The 23,195-nt window shown below is 40.1% G+C and overlaps 1 protein-coding gene across 5 annotated transcripts in view; it reads left to right on the top strand.

Annotated features, from left to right (window-relative positions):
- The window catches only part of LOC139745792 (uncharacterized), a 74,315-nt gene that overhangs the window by 3,963 nt on the left and 47,157 nt on the right, over positions 1-23,195 (top strand). For all 5 annotated transcript variants that reach the window (XM_071656341.1, XM_071656357.1, XM_071656346.1 and 2 more), the window contains exon 2: positions 11,872-11,962. In XM_071656341.1, coding sequence (XP_071512442.1) covers positions 11,886-11,962 — 77 coding nt within the window. In that variant the 5' untranslated portion in view covers positions 11,872-11,885. The remainder of the gene's footprint in view (positions 1-11,871; positions 11,963-23,195) is intronic.

Below are 23,195 nucleotides of genomic sequence, written 5' to 3'. Positions count from 1 at the left end.
TTCTTATATTTGCCAGCTGACAGTTTACTTCCTTAGCTATTCCATTAATGTGGAACTGTGGCAAAAGGTTAGAGATGATATTGACCCCCAAGTCCTCACTCACAGAATCCTTGAGCTTACTTCCAGCTGGATGGTAATCATTTTGAGGCCTTGTGTCACATTCTAATCCCTTTACATTTGCTTGTTTTGAATTTCAACAACCATTTATCAGACTAATTGTATTATGATCTGGTCCCCTTGTCAGATGATGCAGTCCTCTTAGCCTTTCACTACCCTCATGACCTATGCATGATCTGTATACATATTCAGATGGGTGACTAAATGTACATATAATTTATTTACATGGATCAGTAATATTAATGGTCCCTGAACGAAACCTTGTGGCACTCTTCTGGTCACCTCACCCCATATGGAGAAGGTTCCTCTGACATGCATCCATTTATTCTCTTTATCTGAGATTATCTATCTATTGAAGATGTTTTGCCCATGTTCCTGCCTGGTTGTCAATCTTTTTGATCACCCTCCTGTGCAGTGCAATGTCAAATGCTTTATGGCAGTCCCTAAAACCATGCCTTCTCACTTAGATAATTTCTCCTCGTTAGAGAGTCATATATTGGCATTTAAACTATCTTTCCCAGAATCATACATATCACACTTGTCTGTTATTCATATTGTTCATTTTTCTCCTTTCATGTAGATAGGCATGACATTTGCCCCTTTCCAAACCCTTTGCACTCTACCTCTCTCCTGTGACATTTTGAGTAGTATTTCAAGAGGTTTATATTGTTTACCTGCACTCATCTTCAGCATGTTTGTATGTGTGTGTGTGTGTGTGTGTGTGTGTGTGTGTGTATGATTATTTACTTGTAATTACTTATCAATACTGTGTAGGGAGGGAGTTTTACACTCATGGGTCCCCATCTCTTCAACATTCCTTGCTATCAAACAACTTCTTAGCTTTCTGTATGCTGTTTGCATGAACCATGTCTTCACTCATTTTGTTCTATTCATCCACCAGCCTTCTGCCTTAAAGGAATTTCTTCACATCTTTCTTGAAATTTTTTTTGTGTAGTTTCATATTATACGCTCTGATTGTTTTATTCCTATACCTAAAGAAATATTCACTACTTAACATCTTCAGTCTTATTTAAAAAGTCAAAGTTTGTGATCATTTCATTTTATATGAATGATAAAGTATTTAATGCTATTGTTATTAAAGGTTACCTCTCATCCTTTCCTCTTCAAGGTGGGGAGATTAGAGGCCTCTAGCCTTTCCCTGTAAATCAGCTCTCTTTGTTGCTGTCTTCTAGACTTTCTGTATTAGCTACATTTGCTTCTTTGGGTGAGGTTACCAAACTCAAGAAAAATATTCTTGTTTTGGCCTTATGTGTGATGAACAGCTTGTGGAATGTTTCCCTATCCAAAAACATAAGGCTACACTCCTTGGAGTGCAGACATATGTGGTTTATGTCTAGTGCAGTCTTCTGAGATCTTCATCCCACAGGCCAGGGCTGGGCCAAAGTTTTTGTATTTGGTCACTGGTCAACTAAGGTGTTGGTTGCTGCAGCCCTCAGGCCTACATAGCCCTTACAGCCTGGCTGGTTGGGTACACTTTGCAGGTATTTGTCCAGTGCACTAAGACCTCTCTGTTGTGCATGTTAGAAGAGTCTTAGGCCTTGGGTGTTTAAGGTGTTTTATCTTTTTGTGCATTAGTTGCACCTGTGGATTTCATAGGGGGGAAAAAGACAGAAAGAAGTGGGAGAATTTAAGTATTTAGCTGCTGTCTTGGGTAAGTATGGTGATATGGAAGGAGAGATAAGGGAGAGAGCAGTACAGGGTAGAAGAGTCATTGGGTCCCTTATGATAATGAATGGTAGATGTGTAAGTATGGAAGTGAAGAGAGGATTAAGTGACAGCGTAGTCCTCTTAACCCTGACCTATGGAACTGAAACACGGACATGGAATGAGTCACAGAGGTCAAGAATCCGGGCTGTGGAAATGACCTATTTTAGAAGGGCATATGGTGTGACTAAATGGAATGAAGAAAGAAAAATGAAAGGGTGTATGAGAGAAGTGGTATGGCAGGGAATGCAAAGGGAGTGAATTGTGGAGTGGTAGAATGGGCGAAACATAATACTTTGAGGTGTTTTGGGCATGTCGAAAGAATGCAAGACAGAGTTTGCAAGGAGAGTGTATGACAGTACAGTTAAAGGAGTTGGTGTGAGTGGAAGGCCACGTGTGACATGCACAAATACGTTGGAAGAATACTGGAGGGAGAGGAATAGTGGAAGAATGAGTGGAATGATGTATGCGAGAGAGGCATGTAAGGACAGGGATAAGTGGAGACAATTGCTGTGGCCACTCCTTGACAGGAGTTCCTGGAGGGAATGGGCATCAGAGATATAGTGTTTTACAAAGCTTTCCATGCTTGCTGTGCCAGTAGGATGCTATATCCAAACAAATTGGGAGTTGTACCTTATAGGATTTTCAAGGTATAGATGATGATAAACATCTCATGCACTCCAGGGAGTATAGTCTTAGAGATTTCAGCCTTTCCAGGTAATTAAGTTCCCTTACCACATTAATTAAGATTGTGAATGATCTCTGAACATTGTCTAATTCTGCAATTTCGCCCATTTTGTAGGGTGATATTAGAATGCAACAGTATTTGTTTCATGAAAGAATTAGTCTTTTGAATAATGTCATCGCTGGTGTGTCTTTTCTTGTCTTTAAGGTCTATAGGATCCAGCCTCCCATTCCACTGCACGAAGCAACTGTTATTTTGTTGTTTCCTGAAGGTTAGGTTTTAAGACATTATTATTCCAAGGTCTCTCACATTATTCAACTGGTTCATGATAGTGCTTGTGTCTGTCCGATATATATTTAGTATTTTATGACCTCTTTCTTCCCATACTGGAGGAGTTGAAACTTATCTCCATTGAAAAGCAAGTTGATCTCAGTTGCCCAGTTAAAGACAGTTTATATCTCTCTGTAGCCTTTCTGCATCTTCTATTGTTGTAATTTTTCTTACTTATTCTAGTATCATCGCAAAGGATGATATGAAACTGTGGCTTATGTTTGCATCAGTGTCAGTTTTAAGAATGAGGATCAGGAGGGGTGCAAACACAATTCCTTGGGGGAATGAGCTTTTTATTTTTTTCCATGGAGGCATTGGAAATGTGATGTTGAGTTGAAAAGTTGTATATCCATCTCCAAATTTTCCTGTTTTTTCCCATCCTTTGCATTTTGTGTGCAATGACACCAAGGTCACTTTTGTCAAATGCTTTTGCAAAGTCTGTGTAAGTCTTGTCAGCATTTTCTTTGTTTTCCAGAGACTCAACAATCTTATCATAATGGTCAAGCAACTGAGAGAGGCAAGGTCTTCCTGCCTTGAAACCTTGTTGTCCTGGGTTATGTAGATTGTTCACTCTCATAGATTCTATCAACTTGTCTCTTAGGGCTCTTTTGAAAGATTTTAATGGTGTGATGTTACTATCAGTCAACAGTTTTTCGGGAATGCTCTGTCTCCACCTTTGAAGAGTGGGATGATGCGAGTCAGTTTCTGACTCTAAAGAAATGATGCATGAATCAAGACTACCTTTCCAGACAATATTTATAGCATGTACTGAAGTTATCTTGCATTTCTCTATGAAGACTGAGTTTTAAGAGACTGGGCCCTGGACTGATTGCATAGGAATACTCTCAATAGCCGTCTTGAAATCTTGCATTGGGGTGGTGATATTTATATGTACACTTATGAGATTACTGTTTAGGAAGAAGTCTTACTCATTTATTTTTATGTGGTTTTTGGTTAACTGAATACCAATTCATACATGCTGCCTTGTTAGGATCTCACTCATCTCATGGCAGTTGTTTGTGAAAATACCTTCTGTTTAAGTGAGCCAATGGAGTTTGTGTTCCTAGTTTTCCAATTTGCTTATGAGAAAATGCATTTTGGGTTGTTTGTACAAGTTTTGCATTTTGCTTATGAGAAAAAGTGTTTTGGGATATTTCTTATTTCATTAATGGTTTTTACTTCTTTTTCCTATGTTACAGTTGACATTTTTTTTGTATATGGTATATGTTGATAATTCACTTGATAAGTTTTTTTTCCATTCATTTCAAGCTAGAAGTTTCAGTTTTCTAAATTGTTTCTTACATTTTTCATATGTATATATATGTGTGTGTGTGTGTATATGTGCGTATGTATGTGTATGTGTGTGTATGTGTATATGTATATATATATGTATATTATCCCTGGGGATAGGGGTGAAAGAATACTTCCCACGTATTCCTCGTGTGTCGTAGAAAGCGACTAGAGGGGACGGGAGCGGGGGGCCAGAAATCCTCCCCTCCTTGTATTAACTTTCTAAAATGGGAAACAGAAGAAGGAGTCACGCGGGGAGTGCTCATCCTCCTCGAAGGCTCAGAGTGGGGTGCCTAAATGTGTGTGGATGTAACCAAGATGTGAAAAAAGGAGAGATAGGTAGTATGTTTGAGGAAAGGAACCTGGATGTTTTGGCTCTGAGTGAAACGAAGCTTAAGGGTAAAGGGGAAGAGTGGTTTGGGAATGTCTGGGGAGTAAAGTCAGGGGTTAGTGAGAGGACAAGAGCAAGGGAAGGAGTAGCAATACTCCTGAAACAGGAGTTGTGGGAGTATGTGATAGAGTGTAAGAAAGTAAATTCTTGATTAATATGGGTAAAACTGAAAGTTGATGGAGAGAGGTGGGTGATTATTGGTGCATATGCACCTGGGCATGAGAAGAAAGATCAAGAGAGGCAAGTGTTTTGGGAGCAGCTGAATGAGTGTGTTAGTGGTTTTGATGCACGAGACCGGGTTATAGTGATGGGTGATTTGAATGCAAAGGTGAGTAATGTGGCAGTTGAGGGAATAATTGGTATACATGGGGTGTTCAGTGTTGTAAATGGAAATGGTGAAGAGCTTGTAGATTTATGTGCTGAAAAAGGACTGATGATTGGGAATACCTGGTTTAAAAAGCGAGATATACATAAGTATACTTATGTAAGTAGGAGAGATGGCCAGAGAGCGTTATTGGATTACGTGTTAATTGACAGGCGTGCGAAAGAGAGACTTTTGGATGTTAATGTGCTGAGAGGTGCAACTGGAGGGATGTCTGATCATTATCTTGTGGAGGCTAAGGTGAAGATCTGTATGGGTTTTCAGAAAAGAAGAGTGAATGTTGGGGTGAAGAGGGTGGTGAGAGTAAGTGAGCTTGAGAAGGAGACCTGTGTGAGGAAGTACCAGGAGAGACTGAGTACAGAATGGAAAAAGGTGAGAACAATGGAAGCAAGGGGAGTGGGGGAGGAATGGGATGTATTTAGGGAATCAGTGATGGATTGCGCAAAAGATGCTTGTGGCATGAGAAGAGTGGGAGGTGGGTTGATTAGAAAGGGTAGTGAGTGGTGGGATGAAGAAGTAAGAGTATTAGTGAAAGAGAAGAGAGAGGCATTTGGACGATTTTTGCAGGGAAAAAATGCAATTGAGTGGGAGATGTATAAAAGAAAGAGACAGGAGGTCAAGAGAAAGGTGCAAGAGGTGAAAAAAAGGGCAAATGAGAGTTGGGGTGAGAGAGTATCATTAAATTTTAGGGAGAATAAAAAGATGTTCTGGAAGGAGGTAAATAAAGTGCGTAAGACAAGGGAGCAAATGGGAACTTCAGTGAAGGGCGCAAATGGGGAGGTGATAACAAGTAGTGGTGATGTGAGAAGGAGATGGAGTGAGTATTTTGAAGGTTTGTTGAATGTGTTTGATGATAGAGTGGCAGATATAGGGTGTTTTGGTCGAGGTGGTGTGCAAAGTGAGAGGGTTAGGGAAAATGATTTGGTAAACAGAGAAGAGGTAGTGAAAGCTTTGCGGAAGATGAAAGCCGGCAAGGCAGCAGGTTTGGATGGTATTGCAGTGGAATTTATTAAAAAAGGGGGGTGACTGTATTGTTGACTGGTTGGTAAGGTTATTTAATGTATGTATGACTCATGGTGAGGTGCCTGAGGATTGGCGGAATGCGTGCATAGTGCCATTGTACAAAGGCAAAGGGGATAAGAGTGAGTGCTCAAATTACAGAGGTATAAGTTTGTTGAGTATTCCTGGTAAATTATATGGGAGGGTATTGATTGAGAGGGTGAAGGCATGTACAGAGCATCAGATTGGGGAAGAGCAGTGTGGTTTCAGAAGTGGTAGAGGATGTGTGGATCAGGTGTTTGCTTTGAAGAATGTATGTGAGAAATACTTAGAAAAGCAAATGGATTTGTATGTAGCATTTATGGATCTGGAGAAGGCATATGATAGAGTTGATAGAGATGCTCTGTGGAAGGTATTAAGAATATATGGTGTGGGAGTCAAGTTGTTAGAAGCAGTGAAAAGTTTTTATCGAGGATGTAAGGCATGTGTACGTGTAGGAAGAGAGGAAAGTGATTGGTTCTCAGTGAATGTAGGTTTGCGGCAGGGGTGTGTGATGTCTCCATGGTTGTTTAATTTGTTTATGGATGGGGTTGTTAGGGAGGTAAATGCAAGAGTTTTGGAAAGAGGGGCAAGTATGAAGTCTGTTGGGGATGAGAGAGCTTGGGAAGTGAGTCAGTTGTTGTTCGCTGATGATACAGCGCTGGTGGCTGATTCATGTGAGAAACTGCAGAAGCTGGTGACTGAGTTTGGTAAAGTGTGTGGAAGAAGAAAGTTAAGAGTAAATGTGAATAAGAGCAAGGTTATTAGGTACAGTAGGGTTGAGGGTCAAGTCAATTGGGAGGTGAGTTTGAATGGAGAAAAACTGGAGGAAGTGAAGTGTTTTAGATATCTGGGAGTGGATCTGGCAGCGGATGGAACCATGGAAGCGGAAGTGGATCATAGGGTGGGGGAGGGGGCGAAAATTCTAGGGGCCTTGAAGAATGTGTGGAAGTCGAGAACATTATCTTGGAAAGCAAAAATGGGTATGTTTGAAGGAATAGTGATTCCAACAATGTTGTATGGTTGCGAGGCGTGGGCTATGGATAGAGTTGTGCGCAGGAGGATGGATGTGCTGGAAATGAGATGTTTGAGGACAATGTGTGGTGTGAGGTGGTTTGATCGAGTGAGTAACGTAAGGGTAAGAGAGATGTGTGGAAATAAAAAGAGCGTGGTTGAGAGAGCAGAAGAGGGTGTTTTGAAGTGGTTTGGGCACATGGAGAGAATGAGTGAGGAAAGATTGACCAAGAGGATATATGTGTCGGAGGTGGAGGGAACGAGGAGAAGAGGGAGACCAAATTGGAGGTGGAAAGATGGAGTGAAAAAGATTTTGTGTGATCGGGGCCTGAACATGCAGGAGGGTGAAAGGAGGGCAAGGAATAGAGTGAATTGGAGCGATGTGGTATACCGGGGTTGACGTGCTGTCAGTGGATTGAATCAAGGCATGTGAAGCGTCTGGGGTAAACCATGGAAAGCTGTGTAGGTATGTATATTTGCGTGTGTGGACGTATGTATATACATGTGTATGGGGGGGGTTGGGCCATTTCTTTCGTCTGTTTCCTTGCGCTGCCTCGCAAACGCGGGAGACAGCGACAAAGTATAAAAAAAAAAAAAAAAAAGTTTTCTTTCCTTTGTAGGGTAAAGTGTGACTTATTTAGTGGGTTTGCAATTCTTTTTCACCTCCTTTAGCGTACTTGTGTTTCTCATTCTAACCTAGACCTTTTGTTCTTTCTCCTTGCTGGAAAATGTTTGGAGTACCATAGTGGTTATGTCATTTGCATGTTCCTCCTCTGTTTTGGTACTTAGAGGGGTTTCCCATTGTGTTGACATCTCGTTGATCACAACTTCCCAGTTCATCTGTTTACAAATGAGATTGAAATTATTGAAAACACCTCCACTGTTACATGTGGTTTAGCATCCTAATTTGTTTTTATTTTGATTAGCTTTTGATTAGAATATAGGGTGTTTGAGATAGTAGTGTCACATATTAGGTTCACATTATTTGTAAGGATTAAGTCCAGGGTGTTATTTCCTCTGGTTGGTTGTGTTATTTGTTGGCTGAGAGAGAAATTTTCATATAGTCTGAATAACTCATTTTTGCAACTGTTTGAGCTGCTTCCAGAGACAGCATTTTCAGCTGTGATGTTATTTCTTGCATGTCTCCATTTGATGTGTGGTAGGTCATAGTTTTTAAATTAAGGTATGTTTGGGGCTGGGTTTCTAAGGTCAAGACATGATTCTGTTTTTCTACTTGTTCCATAAATTCTTTAGGCTTTGTGTCTAACGGTATATAAAGTAGTGACCAGATTTGGATGTTCAACTTTGACAGTGAGTGCTTCTGCTACATCATTTGAGGAGTCCAGTTGTTGTAAGGGTATCTACTGTAACAGTCCAATTCCTACAGATGATATTCAATTCCTGTCCCATCTGTACAGGTTGTAGTTTGGGATCCACACATCACTCTTCTTATGGTCTACAGTGTGTGTTTCAGAGAAGGCTGCAAATACTGCATTTGATTTGTTGTACAAGCCACTTATGAATGGGATTATATTTGTTCTATTTGATTTAAGTTCTTTTATGTTGATTTATAAGAAGGATGTTACATGGCTTGTCTCTGTTTTGTTTTGGGGGGTTGGTATGCTCTGTACTGTTGAACTTGGCACAATGCTTTTAGCTCCCCCACCATTCTGTAGAGGGAATTAAGTGTGTCAGTGACTTAAAAAGGATGTGTATTTTGATGGGCATGAGAGATATGTATCATTGTCCCTGATATGTGGTGTTTCTCACAGTACTTGTTCCAGCATTACTAAGACTCTTGTGAATGCACAGTTTTGAATGGCAGAAACTGCATTGTTCCTCATACTAACATTTACCTTTTTTAAGCCAGTTCAGACATTTTCCCCTATGTGGAATGCCAGTTAAGTTTGCCATACATGGAACTTCCCTTCATGTATTATCAACAGACTTGTCCATCCTTTGGACTTGTTGTTCATTTACTGTCATATCTTACTCTTTTTGTCTGTCTCTAAGCTTGAGAGAGTTTCCTGGCTTCCATTCCCCCAACCACCACCACCACCACCACCACCACCACCACCACTCCTTCCTTGCTTGAGTCAGCATCAGTATCCCCTTCTGTACCCACATCTGCATTAGAAGTTACCTGGCAAGTTAAACACCCCAAATGACTTCCTCAAACTGTTCTACCCCAGTGGTTACATGTGGCAGACATCACCACCTCACCACAGGATTTTGAGGACCATCAAGAACATGCTGATGCACTCTGCCCTTGGACCCAACTACTGGAACTCTTTGTCAATAAAGAAATCCAAAGCACATTTGTCTGTGTTCCACCTTTTGTAATCTACTTCATTGTAACCTACATGTCATGAACACATTTTCTTACACTCTCTAACACATTGCCACAGCTCCCCCATCAGAAGTATCAGTCCTTCCTTTTCCCTAATTTCCACTCTTTACTTGAGCATCTTTAAACCATTCTTCTTTCTTCCCCTTTTGCATAGATTGTCTCAGAGCCAAATCTTTCAGGTTCCTTTCTTTATACAAAATAAACAGCCATTAATCTCTTCTTTTCATCTTTATTACATTCATGCACTTTTAGACATGTCAACCTCAGCCTTTGTGAACCATCTTTCTTAATTCTATCCTCTGTTTCCATTTTTGGAAAGTCACTGTTCATGGAAGGGAGTTTTTCCTTCCCCAACCTTTACCCCTGTGAGATGCTTCTTAATGACACAGGAGGTAATTCTTACTCTCCTATCAGTAGTGGTAAAAGAATCCTATGATGTAGAGTAAAAATATTTTGTGCAAGTTATTGAAAGTTACGTGAAAGATGAAGAGAAAGTTTGTGTTTGTGGATTGAGGTTCAGCAACCCATGTGTATGTGAAGCAGATGAGAAAAGAAACAACCTGTGGCAGGGCAGGAAAATATGACAGATTTTGCTGTGCAGGCTCCTGTGCAATTGTCATTGTAACACTCCTGGGTCAGTGCTTGCTTGCCATCTACTACCAGCTTTTCCTTAAGGAGGCTGGTTACATCATTGCTGCAGCTCAAGTGGGACCTTTTGAAATGTCCTCACATTTTCCAGTGTATGAGCTTTTTTCTCCCCCAGTTATTGCCAAATCATGAAGAGGAATTTTGTAATGAAACAAGATCGGTCTTCTTTTTTATTTCTTTTAGGTTGAGATGAAATCCCAAAAACTAGTCTTGGTTAAGTATGAAACAATTTGTATCAGCATTTCTTTTAAGACTTCAGAGAGAGATTGACATTGTTTGGGGAATATAACCTCTGTAGTATTGTTATGCACTTAGTGTCTACACAAGAAAAGTCATATTTTTTTTATGATATTCATGGATTAAATTTATGAATATCCCTGTTGCCTTTTGCAAGAATTTAGCCTATTTTGCTTTCTAAAATCAATTAGTCTTGGCATCAGAGGTTTTAAATGGAACATTTATTTTAACGCGCAGGATACCATAAATTCCCATTCATCAAGAAATATCTTTACATGTATTAAGAAACTCATTGCACTGGTCAAGTCTGGTCTTTATAACTCATGATGTAAGGAGGGTGGATTCTGCCTTAGCCTTTCATACTTACTTAATGTTAAAAATCAGTGGGCAAAGTCTTTGGCATTCATCTAGATCCTTTGTTTGACTGTTCCTTAGTGTAGACAAGGTAAATCTGTCATGTGATGCAGAATTCTACCTTCTGGAGTGCTGGTTTCTATGTATTTCTAGATAATTGTTAGACTAAAAGATACATTGTATATGTTTCCTGTTTTGGATGTTTTCCTTTTACTTGATTTTTTTTCTCAAAGCTCTTATTCCTTGCAAGAAAAAACTGGTATAAGAGGGAAATGTAGGGTTTGAAGTTTGAAAAACTTTTCATCTCTGAGGCAGTGTCCTTTTAGCAATTTCCTAGTTTGCCTGATGTTCACTGTCTTTCCACCTTTCTGTTTAAGAACTCCTTCTATTCACCATTGGTGTCTGCTTTTAGGTGAATTCTGAGCTGCCAGGTGGATAAGTCCCTTGGAGTATATGGATCTGTAACATCTCCACTCAGACTCTCATGGTTAAAGTAGGCCTGGAATGAGCGAGGTGCCAATACTGGTTGGCAGCAGGTAGGGAATACTTGTGCTACTCCATTGGATGGATGGGGTGTTAGAAGTTCTGACCCCCAAAATATTTGAGATGTTTCATCACTCATGGGACATTACCTAGGAGAAAAGAAAATTTTTTTGCCCAATATTTAGTTTCCTTCCTTTTTTACTCAATAGTTTTCTTTCCCTTTTGCACCTCACAAATGTAGCTTAATTGCCATCCCAACCTTCTTTTTTGTTCCACTTGTCCTGCTAAACTATACATATGTTTTCCATTTCCTGTTGCTTGAACACAACTACTAATCTTTTCATCATATTGTGTTCATGAGTACCTCCTATAATGTGAAGCAATTGATGAAGAGTGAATGGGCTATGCCTCCTCTTCATTGTAACCTTGGAGAGAAGAATTGTGAATGTCATCGAAGGCTGCAGTGGTATCTTTATGACTTTTTATGTGGAAAGTTTAAAATGTTTTTCATATTGCTTCATCTGATTAGTTATCCCTGAGGAACTTAATATTCTTTATTATTCCAGGTGTTTTGATGTTTGTCTTGTAATGGAACTTCCCCTAGACAGATTTAGGCTATTAGTTGCTGTAGCTTGCATATTTTTTATTATACAGATAATAGATTTACCCAATTCTTGTGATTTTGGTTTTAGTTAACAGATTTATCAAGAAAGGACTAAGTGATTAGATTTTCCTTCATGTATTACCAGTCTGTTAGAGCTTTTATTTTATGTAGATATTTTTGGCAGTGGTTTAACTAGTAAACATAACTTTTTTTTTCCTTGCAGGTGTAGGTGTGTAAATGTTTATGATGGACCACAGCTATGTCAGCCGCCAACACCCTCCCATGGAACAGGAAGCATCTAGTAACATCCCTCGGTATGTTTAAGTTTGATGTCACATAATTATAGTTTTGAACATACCCTAGGTAAGAGACAGTGTATGTGAAGTTTGTATAGCATAAGATTTAATGTAACAGTCATGTTTCTCATTATGCTGAACTTGAAAATTTTTTAAGATGCATAGATTAATTTCATGCAAGGAGGGAAGTTTATTGTTTTTTTGTTTTTTTTTTAACTAAGCATTTTATCATGTTTCTGTAACCTGTGTGCTGGCCTCCTGCACATCAACCTTGTCTTAATTGAAATGGCCGTTCCTAATGATGTGTACAAATTTTACCATACATCTTGAGTGTTGAGCATGAAATATGCAGCTCCAGAACTAGAGCATAGCAAATACAGGAATGAAAAATGTCCATTAGCATTATTTCCAAGTAAGATCCCACTTAGGGAATGTAAGATAATGAATGCAAGGCCCCACCAGTGACATGGTTCCAGCTGCAAGCATACATAAGTGAATGATTATGCCAGTTTTTAGCACCTAAAACAAAACTTGTGTTGTTTAGTGTTGAAGACAAAAAGTGGTCCTCGTACCACTTTTCATCAAACTTAAAATATGTTGGTAAAATATCATGTAAGCCCCTGTAGCTCATACGCAGAATTTATTTTGAATGCTGTGGGCTTCATTTATTCTATTATCTAACACTTAATATGAAAGGGACCCTTATACTGAATGATTTTAAAATTTGGTTCATGTAGAACACAAGTGAAGCTGATGCTGCAGGATTACGTATCACACTATGGTGTATGAGGTGGTGAGCCCTCCTCATCCCCCTTTGGTGAACAAGGCATTTACAGTCAGCCATCAGCTACATGTAAATGTACATGATTGTTAATTTTGAATTTAGATGCATTTGTTCTGTTTATTTATACCTGATGCCTTTTCCTCTGGAACTCCCATAAGGGGCTGGCTGTGGCAATAATCTCCATAACTGGTGAACTTCAGTGCCATTTCTTATTCTTTAGTGCCTCACCCTTAACAGGCCACTGGCAGAGGTTCCTACCTAATGTTTGCAGAGGTTCCTACCCAATGTTCCGACTGACAACTTCTACCTGATGCTCCTGTCTAATGTTCCTACGTACTTCTACCTGATGTTTCTACTTAGTGCTCCCACCTAAGTGTGCCTACCTACTACTTCTGTCTATTGTTCCCACCAGTTTACCAAAAGGAAGGGCAAGCATGTAGCACTCACCACTTGAAAATTAAGAGTTATGAAGAATGACCTGTGTAAGTTAAGTGTTGTCAAGAGTAATGCATGAGAAAGTGAGATTGTATATTTGTGGACAGAATGCCAGTAGTCCATGAGTGGGTGAGGCAGAAAGAAAAGACAGCTACTTTGGTCAGAGTAGTGCATCTTGACAACCACTGAAGTGCTGGTTCACTACTCAGTCGTCACTAACCCTCACAATACCCATGGCGGGTAGGCAGTACTGGTGATATACCTCCTGGGTTTTGGCTATTTCAAAGCTATCATCCTGGCCTCCATGTGTCCACCCCTTCCCTACAACACCTCATGCTTTTTTTTTCCTCATGCACGCTGATTCTGATCAAAATACATTTTATATATATTATACATTTTGACAAATCTCACCACACAAAAAGGGAGAACACAAAGCACCACAAAGAAAGAACAAACACACAGAAACCAGGGCATCAGCCAAAAAACTGTCCAATTTGAGAAGAAAGACTGATAAGAGTGGGGTTCTTGTGAATACATGCCCGAAACCTACTAGGCAAAAGAAAATTGCATGAAAACTATTTTTCTTATGCCTCTTCTAAATTCTCTTATCATTGTGCATTTAGTTAAGGCTCATATTTATGTATTTGGTAATTTTTAGTGAAATACAGTCACGACCCTTACCAAATCTCTAACGAGAGAGAGAGAGAGTACCTATCAACCTATGAATACTAAAATGAGATTGTGCCAGAGGCAGGGAAAGCATGAACCTCTCATTGTGTACCTTACTTCTTTCTCAGCAATATTTTTTTCTGCAGCCACACTCTGCATTGTCTAACCTGGGTTTTTACATGTGTTTCTTTATGAATGATTGCTCTATGATAATTTATACCCCAAACAGACAGTCTTTTAACATCACTATTACAGTGAGTTTGTTGAGATGCATACCAATGCTAGTGCATAAGTACTTAATGATGATTATTGATTTAATGTTATTGGTCTTACATTGATGTTTTACATGTAATTTGTTTGTAAATGATTCCTTTTTATTTACACATCAAATAGAAAATCATATAAACTAACCATTACATAGCAAGTTTGCTGTCTTGTGTGACACAGTAATAGTGATGCAGTAATTATCAGTTTGTGGCATTCTTTGTTGTAATTTTTTACACATATTTGCTTATAAGTGATTGTGCTACAGTACTGTAGAATATTAGATACACATTATAGCAAATGTTACAACACCATCACTTGTACAGCAAATTTGGTGAGACATGCACAGCCACTAGTATGTAAATGTTTATGATGATTATCAGCTTGGATTGTTTTTGGTCAGGTCAACTTTTTTTTATCTATAAGCCTTTCTTCATAAACAATTATTCATTAATGTTATATACCCCTAATAGTAAATCTTTTAACATCACAACTACAAATTGAGTTCATTGAGTTGCTTGTTGCCATTAGCACGTAAATATTTATGATAATTTTTTTCTTTTTTCACACATTATGTGCACAGAACAGTAAATCCTGTACCAGCACTTTGAACTTATGTGTATTGCAGCCGTAAATATTTGTTACTGGTTTGAGGTGCAGGAGGGAGCAGGCCTGCTGACCTCAAGAAATGTGGTGTGGCCAAATAATGGGGGGGAAGGGCTGGTGTGTGCCTGAAAGCATAGCACGCATAGCACATTCCTGTTGCCCAAAAAATTGATGTGGTATACTGAAAAATGGATTTTGTGAATTTTTAAAGGTTTTCATTGATATTGTTTGAAGTGTATAACAGCTCACATATTTTTATTGCACACTTCACATCATCCATGTGTGAGGGTATGAAAAGCTATTTGAATTGTTATATGAATGTTCTTAGTTGAAATCCAATCATTTCTTTTGTACATCAGATTGTATGTTTAGTTGCATATCCCATCTTAGACCATTATATTGCACCAGTGACATTTTATGCATTCCCTCAGCAGTATGAAGAGTGACATAGTGGCCATGTTTTTATGGATACTTGATGTACATTTGGCACTTTTTTCTCTGCAATATTTTCCATGGAAATCAAGAGGGGATGTATCTCATTAGCTAATGTCATCATGTGTGATGACTGTACCAACTATGCATTTTGCACTTCAGGGATGTGAATTTGTGCTCAAGTCTATTGGTAGGGTATCTCTTACCCTGTGGTTGTACTATATGATTGAGGGAATATTTCTGTGCATTGTTCACACAGAATCTGATTAGTGTTGAATTAAGTATTGTATAACATACCCACTGTAGCTGCAAGTTTATCATTACATAAATATTTTAAGTTGTTTGGAATGAATTTCTCTTGTGTCCTTAGTACCTTCATATGCATTATTAAGTCAGCAGTACACTCTTGGTCAGAGATTTTGCTTGTTGGAAATGCCTGCTGGTAATGATGCTGATACATTTGTCAGTGTAGAATGTTATGATTTATTATGAGGGAAGACTATTGTGCCATCTTCCAATCATCTACTATTGGTTTGCTGCTGGAGTCCAGTCTTACACTTTGTTATAATCATTGCATTACTTGGCATGAAACAGCATGGTAAATGCTGTTACAAACACAGTGTATCATGGTGCTTTTACTGAAGAATATTTTAGTTGAATGATACATGGTTGTTAAATGATTGCCCCTTTTTGATAGGGCAGAGAAAATGCATGATGAGTGGAAGAATGAGATGACTTGAAGTACCGTAGATTTATTTGGGAAAAATTGAAGCAAAGGAAGAGAGGTGATTAGTAAATATGAAACAGCTTTGATCATAGGATTTTATTGGTTCTTATTTGAATTGGATTATGAATGGCACAGAGAAAGCATTGTTGTTAGGAAGTGGGAGCTGGGAGTCATTTGATTGCAAAATTCAGTTTGGTAATAGTGATTTTGGTCATTTATTTCCATGTTAGAAAAGTTTTGCAGTTTTGAAGTGGATTGTCAATCAAAATTCATATTTTAGGAGAAAAATACTTATATAGATAATGGAACCTTGGTAAACTAGTAGCTTACATACTTAACAGTTGCCAATTTTTAGAAATTTTTGGTTTTTAGAAGCCAAATGTGATGGCGTAGCCTAGCACAAGCCTAAGGTGATGTCATAGCCTGTGATTGCCTAGCATAAATTGCTCGTTTTTACACAATGCTGTGATTCTTATATATCATATATTGTGTAGTGGATTGGATGTAACTGTGAAATAAAGATTAGAGTGAATTTTTGATTTACTTTTACCAAATTATCTTCATACATGTGCTTCTAAAGTGAAATGCACAGGGATGAATGAAAGATGTTTGCACTAGAGGATGAGGGAGAAATGTATGTGGCTTGCTATGTTGGCTGAGGTGGAAGGCAAAGGATTTCTAAGGGTAGGAAATGGCTAGCTAGGCACTACTGTTTTACTTTCCTTAGATTATGCCTCTCTAATATCTCTTTTGATGAACCTGGCCTTTTCCTTTATGGATTTTTCTTTTATCATAATCAAGTGTACATATTATCGTGTTCAGAAATAAAACTCCTGTATTCAAGACTTTCATCAGAGGAAATTTTTAAAGTTACTGTTTATCATCAAAGTCATATCTTTATCAAGCACATGTTTCAGAACCACATCAGTGATCTACCCATTGTTTTGCTTTTGGCCAATTGCACATGATCGGTCCACATCCATCCTCTGTCCAAAGTCACTTTCTGTCAGTCCTTGGCAGCATTACCTGTTGTGCTAGGGCTGGACTAATGCTTCTAGAGGCCTTAAAACGGTCTCTACTGGGGGCCTCTTCACCCTTCAAACTCCCCCTGAATTGTGAGCTCTAGGGTTCCTGGAGACATGTCCCTGGAAAAATTTGAAAATTTAGGATGTGTAGGACAGTATTTCCTGCTATCTGAAAGCTGCCATATAACTGCTGTAAAGAGGAGACTGATGATGTAGGGGAACCATACCTCTGCCTTGTGGAAGTGGCAATGCTGACAACATATTTAGGTGGAATGCTAGGGTTAATTTTAATGTAATATTTTATAAAAACCAAGTTTTCTTCAGGAGCCACTTTTTGGAATGTGAGCGAATGTGGCCTTTTTTGTCTGTTTTCTTGGTGCTACCTTGCTAATGCAAGGGGTGGGGATGCTGTTTCCTGTGGGGCGGGATGGTGCTCAGAATGGATGAAGGCAAGCAAGTATGAATATGCACGTGAAAGGCGGGCAAGGAATAGAGCGAATTGGATCGATGTGGTATACCGGGGTTGACGTGCTGTCAGTGGATTGAATCAGGGCATGTGAAGCGTCTGGGGTAAACCATGGAAAGCTGTGTGGGGCCTGGATGTGGAAAGGGAGCTGTGGTTTCGGGCATTATTGCATGACAGCTAGAGACTGAGTGTGAACGAATGAGGCCTTTGTTGTCTTTTCTTAGCGCTACCCCGCACACATGAGGGGGGAGGGGGATGGTATTCCATGCCTGGTGAGGTGGCGATGGGAATGAATAAAGGCAGACAGTGTGAATTGTGTGCATGGGTATATATGTATGTGTCTGAGTGTGTATATATATGTGTACATTGAGATTTTTTTTTTTTTTTTTGTCACTGTCTCCCGCGTTTGCGAGGTAGCGCAAGGAAACAGACGAAAGAAATGGCCCAACCCACCCCCATACACATGTATATACATACGTCCACACACGCAAATATACATACTTACACAGCTTTCCATGGTTTACCCCAGACGCTTCACATGCCTTGATTCAATCCACTGACAGCACGTCAACCCCGGTATACCACATCGCTCCAATTCACTCTATTCCTTGCCCTCCTTTCACCCTCCTGCATGTTCAGGCCCCAATCACACAAAATCTTTTTCACTCCATCTTTCCACCTCCAGTTTGGTCTCCCTCTTCTCCTCGTTCCCTCCACCTCCGACACATATATCCTCTTGGTCAATCTTTCCTCACTCATTCTCTCCATGTGCCCAAACCATTTCAAAACACCCTCTTCTGCTCTCTCAACCACGCTCTTTTTATTTCCACACATCTCTCTTACCCTTACGTTACTTACTCGATCAAACCACCTCACACCACACATTGTCCTCAAACATCTCATTTCCAGCACATCCATCCTCCTGCGCACAACTCTATCCATAGCCCACGCTTCGCAACCATACAACATTGTTGGAACCACTATTCCTTCAAACATACCCATTTTTGCTTTCCGAGATAATGTTCTCGACTTCCACACATTCTTCAAGGCTCCCAGAATTTTCGCCCCCTCCCCCACCCTATGATCCACTTCCGCTTCCATGGTTCCATCCGCTGCCAGATCCACTCCCAGATATCTAAAACACTTCACTTCCTCCAGTTTTTCTCCATTCAAATATTTGCGTGTGTGGACGTGTGTGTATATATATGTGTATGGGGGTGGGTTGGGACATTTCTTTCGTCTGTTTCCTTGCGCTACCTCGCAAACGCGGGAGACAGCGACAAAGCAAAATAATAACAATAATAATATATATATATATATATATATATATATATATATATATATATATATATATATATATATATATATATATAATTTTTTTTTTTTTTTGTCGCTGTCTCCCGCGTTTGCGAGGTAGCGCAAGGAAACAGACGAAAGAAATGGCCCAACCCACCCCCATACACATGCCTTGATTCAATCAACTGACCGCACGTCAACCCCGGTATACCACATCGCTCCAATTCACTCTATTCTTTGCCCTCCTTTCACCCTCCTGCATGTTCAGGCCCGATCACACAAAATCTTTTTCACTCCATCTTTCCACCTCCAATTTGGTCTCCCTCTTCTCCTCGTTCCCTCCACCTCCGACACATATATCCTCTTGGTCAATCTTTCCTCACTCATTCTCTCCATGTGACCAAACCATTTCAAAACACCCTCTTCTGCTCTCTCAACCACGCTCTTTTTATTTCCACACATCTCTCTTACCCTTACGTTACTTACTCGATCAAACCACCTCACACCACACATTGTCCTCAAACATCTCATTTCCAGCACATCCATCCTCCTGCCCACAACTCTATCCATAGTCCACGCCTCGCAACCATACAACATTGTTGGAACCACTATTCCTTCAAACATACCCATTTTTGCTTTCCGAGATAATGTTCTCGACTTCCACACATTCTTCAAGGCTCCCAGAATTTTCGCCCCCTCCCCCACCCTATGATCCACTTCCGCTTCCATGGTTCCATCCGCTGCCAGATCCACTCGCAGATATCTAAAACAATTCACTTCCTCCAGTTTTTCTCCATTCAAACTCACCTCCCAATTGAATTGACCCTCAACCCTACTGTACCTAATAACCTTGCTCTTATTCACATTTACTCTTAATTTTCTTCTTTCACACACTTTACCAAACTCAGTCACCAGCTTCTGCAGTTTCTCACATGAATCAGCCACCAGCGCTGTATCATCAGCGAACAACAACTGACTCACTTCCCAAGCTCTCTCATCCCCAACAGACTTCATACTTGCCCCTCTTTGCAAAACTCTTGCATTCACCTCCCTAACAACCCCATCCATAAACAAATTAAACAACCATGGAGACATCACACACCCCTGCCGCAAACCTACATTCACTGAGAACCAATCACTTTCCTCTCTTCCTACACGTACACATGCCTTACATCCTCGATGAAAACTTTTCACTGCTTCTAACAACTTGCCTCCCACACCATATATTCTTAATACCTTCCACAGAGCATCTCTATCAACTCTATCATATGCCTTCTCCAGATCCATAAATGCTACATACAAATCCATTTGCTTTTCTAAGTATTTCTCATACATTCTTCAAAGCAAACACCTGATCCACACATCCTCTACCACTTCTGAAACCACACTGCTCTTCCCCAATCTGATGCTCTGTACATGCCTTCACCCTCTCAATCAATACCCTCCCATACAATTTGCCAGGAATACTCAACAAACTTATACCTCTGTAATTTGAGCACTCACTCTTATCCCCTTTGCCTTTGTGCAATGGCGCTATGCACGCATTCCGCCAATCCTCAGGCACCTCACCATGAGTCATACATACATTAAATAACCTTACCAACCAGTCAACAATACAGTCACCCCCTTTTTTAATAAATTCCACTGCAATACCATCCAAACCTGCTGCCTTGCCGGCTTTCATCTTCCGCAAAGCTTTCACTACCTCTTCTCTGTTTACCAAATCATTTTCCCTAACCCTCTCACTTTGCACACCACCTCGACCAAAACACCCTATATCTGCCACTCTGTCATCAAACACATTCAACAAACCTTGTGAGAAATACTTAGAAAAGCAAATGGATTTGTATGTAGCATTTATGGATCTGGAGAAGGCATATGATAGAGTTGATAGAGATGCTCTGTGGAAGGTATTAAGAATATATGGTGTGGGAGGAAAGTTGTTAGAAGCAGTGAAAAGTTTTTATCGAGGATGTAAGGCATGTGTACGTGTAGGAAGAGAGGAAAGTGATTGGTTCTCAGTGAATGTAGGTTTGCGGCAGGGGTGTGTGATGTCTCCATGGTTGTTTAATTTGTTTATGGATGGGGTTGTTAGGGAGGTAAATGCAAGAGTTTTGGAAAGAGGGGCAAGTATGAAGTCTGTTGGGGATGAGAGAGCTTGGGAAGTGAGTCAGTTGTTGTTCGCTGATGATACAGCGCTGGTGGCTGATTCATGTGAGAAACTGCAGAAGCTGGTGACTGAGTTTGGAAAAGTGTGTGGAAGAAGAAAGTTAAGAGTAAATGTGAATAAGAGCAAGGTTATTAGGTACAGTAGGGTTGAGGGTCAAGTCAATTGGGAGGTGAGTTTGAATGGAGAAAAACTGGAGGAAGTGAAGTGTTTTAGATATCTGGGAGTGGATCTGGCAGCGGATGGAACCATGGAAGCGGAAGTGGATCATAGGGTGGGGGAGGGGGCGAAAATCCTGGGGGCCTTGAAGAATGTGTGGAAGTCGAGAACATTATCTCGGAAAGCAAAAATGGGTATGTTTGAAGGAATAGTGGTTCCAACAATGTTGTATGGTTGCGAGGCGTGGGCTATGGATAGAGTTGTGCGCAGGAGGATGGATGTGCTGGAAATGAGATGTTTGAGGACAATGTGTGGTGTGAGGTGGTTTGATCGAGTGAGTAACGTAAGGGTAAGAGAGATGTGTGGAAATAAAAAGAGCGTGGTTGAGAGAGCAGAAGAGGGTGTTTTGAAGTGGTTTGGGCACATGGAGAGGATGAGTGAGGAAAGATTGACCAAGAGGATATATGTGTCGGAGGTGGAGGGAACAAGGAGAAGAGGGAAACCAAATTGGAGGTGGAAAGATGGAGTGAAAAAGATTTTGTGTGATCGGGGCCTGAACATGCAGGAGGGTGAAAGGAGGGCAAGGAATAGAGTGAATTGGAGCGATGTGGTATACCGGGGTTGACGTGCTGTCAGTGGATTGAATCAAGGCATGTGAAGCGTCTGGGGTAAACCATGGAAAGCTGTGTAGGTATGTATATTTGCGTGTGTGGACGTATGTATATACATGTGTATGGGGGGGTTGGGCCATTTCTTTCGTCTGTTTCCTTGCGCTACCTCGCAAACGCGGGAGACAGCGACAAAGTATAAAAAAAAAAAAAAAATATATATATATATATATATATATATATATATATATATATATATATATATATATATATATATATATATATATGATACAGCGCTGGTGGCTGATTCATGTGAGAAACTGCAGAAGCTGGTGACTGAGTTTGGTAAAGTGTGTGGAAGAAGAAAGTTGAGAGTAAATGTGAATAAGAGCAAGGTTATTAGGTACAGTAGGGGTGAGGGTCAAGTCAATTGGGAGGTGAGTTTGAATGGAGAAAAACTGGAGGAAGTGAAGTGTTTTAGATATCTGGGAGTGGATCTGTCAGCGGATGGAACCATGGAAGCGGAAGTGGATCATAGGGTGGGGGAGGGGGCGAAAATTTTTGGGAGCCTTGAAAAATGTGTGGAAGTCGAGAACATTATCTCGGAAAGCAAAAATGGGTATGTTTGAGGGAATAGTGGTTCCAACAATGTTGTATGGTTGCGAGGCATGGGCTATGGATAGAGATGTGCGCAGGAGGATGGATGTGCTGGAAATGAGATGTTTGAGGACAATGTGTGGTGTGAGGTGGTTTGATCGAGTAAGTAACGTAAGGGTAAGAGAGATGTGTGGAAATAAAAAGAGCGTGGTTGAGAGAGCAGAAGAGGGTGTTTTGAAATGGTTTGGGCACATGGAGAGAATGAGTGAGGAGAGATTGACCAAGAGGATATATGTGTCGGAGGTGGAGGGAACGAGGAGAAGAGGGAGACCAAATTGGAGGTGGAAAGATGGAGTGAAAAGGATTTTGTGTGATCGGGGCCTGAACATGCAGGAGGGTGAAAGGAGGGCAAGAAATAGAGTGAATTGGAGTCATGTGGTATACAGGGGTTGACGTGCTGTCAGTGGATTGAAGCAAGGCATGTGAAGCGTCTGGGGTAAACCATGGAAGCTGTGTAGGTATGTATATTTGCGTGTGTGGACGTGTGTATGTACATGTGTATGGGGGGGGGGGGTGGGCCCATTTCTTTCGTCTGTTTCCTTGCGCTACCTCGCAAACGCGGGAGACAGCGACAAAGTAAAAAAAAAAAAAAAAAAAAAAAAATATATATATATATATATATATATATATATATATATATATATATATATATATATATATATGATTCACTTCCGCTTCCTATTCACTTCCTATGATTCACTTCCGCTTCCATAGTTCCATCCACTGCCTGATCCACTCCCAGATATCTAAAACACTTTACTTCCTCCAGTTTTTCTCCATTCAAACTTACCTCCCAATTGACTTGACCCTCAACCCTACTGTACCTAATAACCTTGCTCTTATTCACATTTACATCTTTTTCTTGACATTAGCTTGCTGATGTGGGAATGGATGATCATGTAAGATGATAATGATAATAATGATAAGTGGTGGGTTAGAATTTATTAAGAAAGGGG

The sequence above is a fragment of the Panulirus ornatus genome, chromosome 4 (genome assembly GCF_036320965.1).
Source record: "Panulirus ornatus isolate Po-2019 chromosome 4, ASM3632096v1, whole genome shotgun sequence".
Lineage (NCBI taxonomy): Eukaryota > Metazoa > Arthropoda > Malacostraca > Decapoda > Palinuridae > Panulirus > Panulirus ornatus.
The sequence above is the reverse complement of the archived record's forward strand: the minus strand, read 5'-3'. Positions and strand labels throughout refer to the sequence as shown.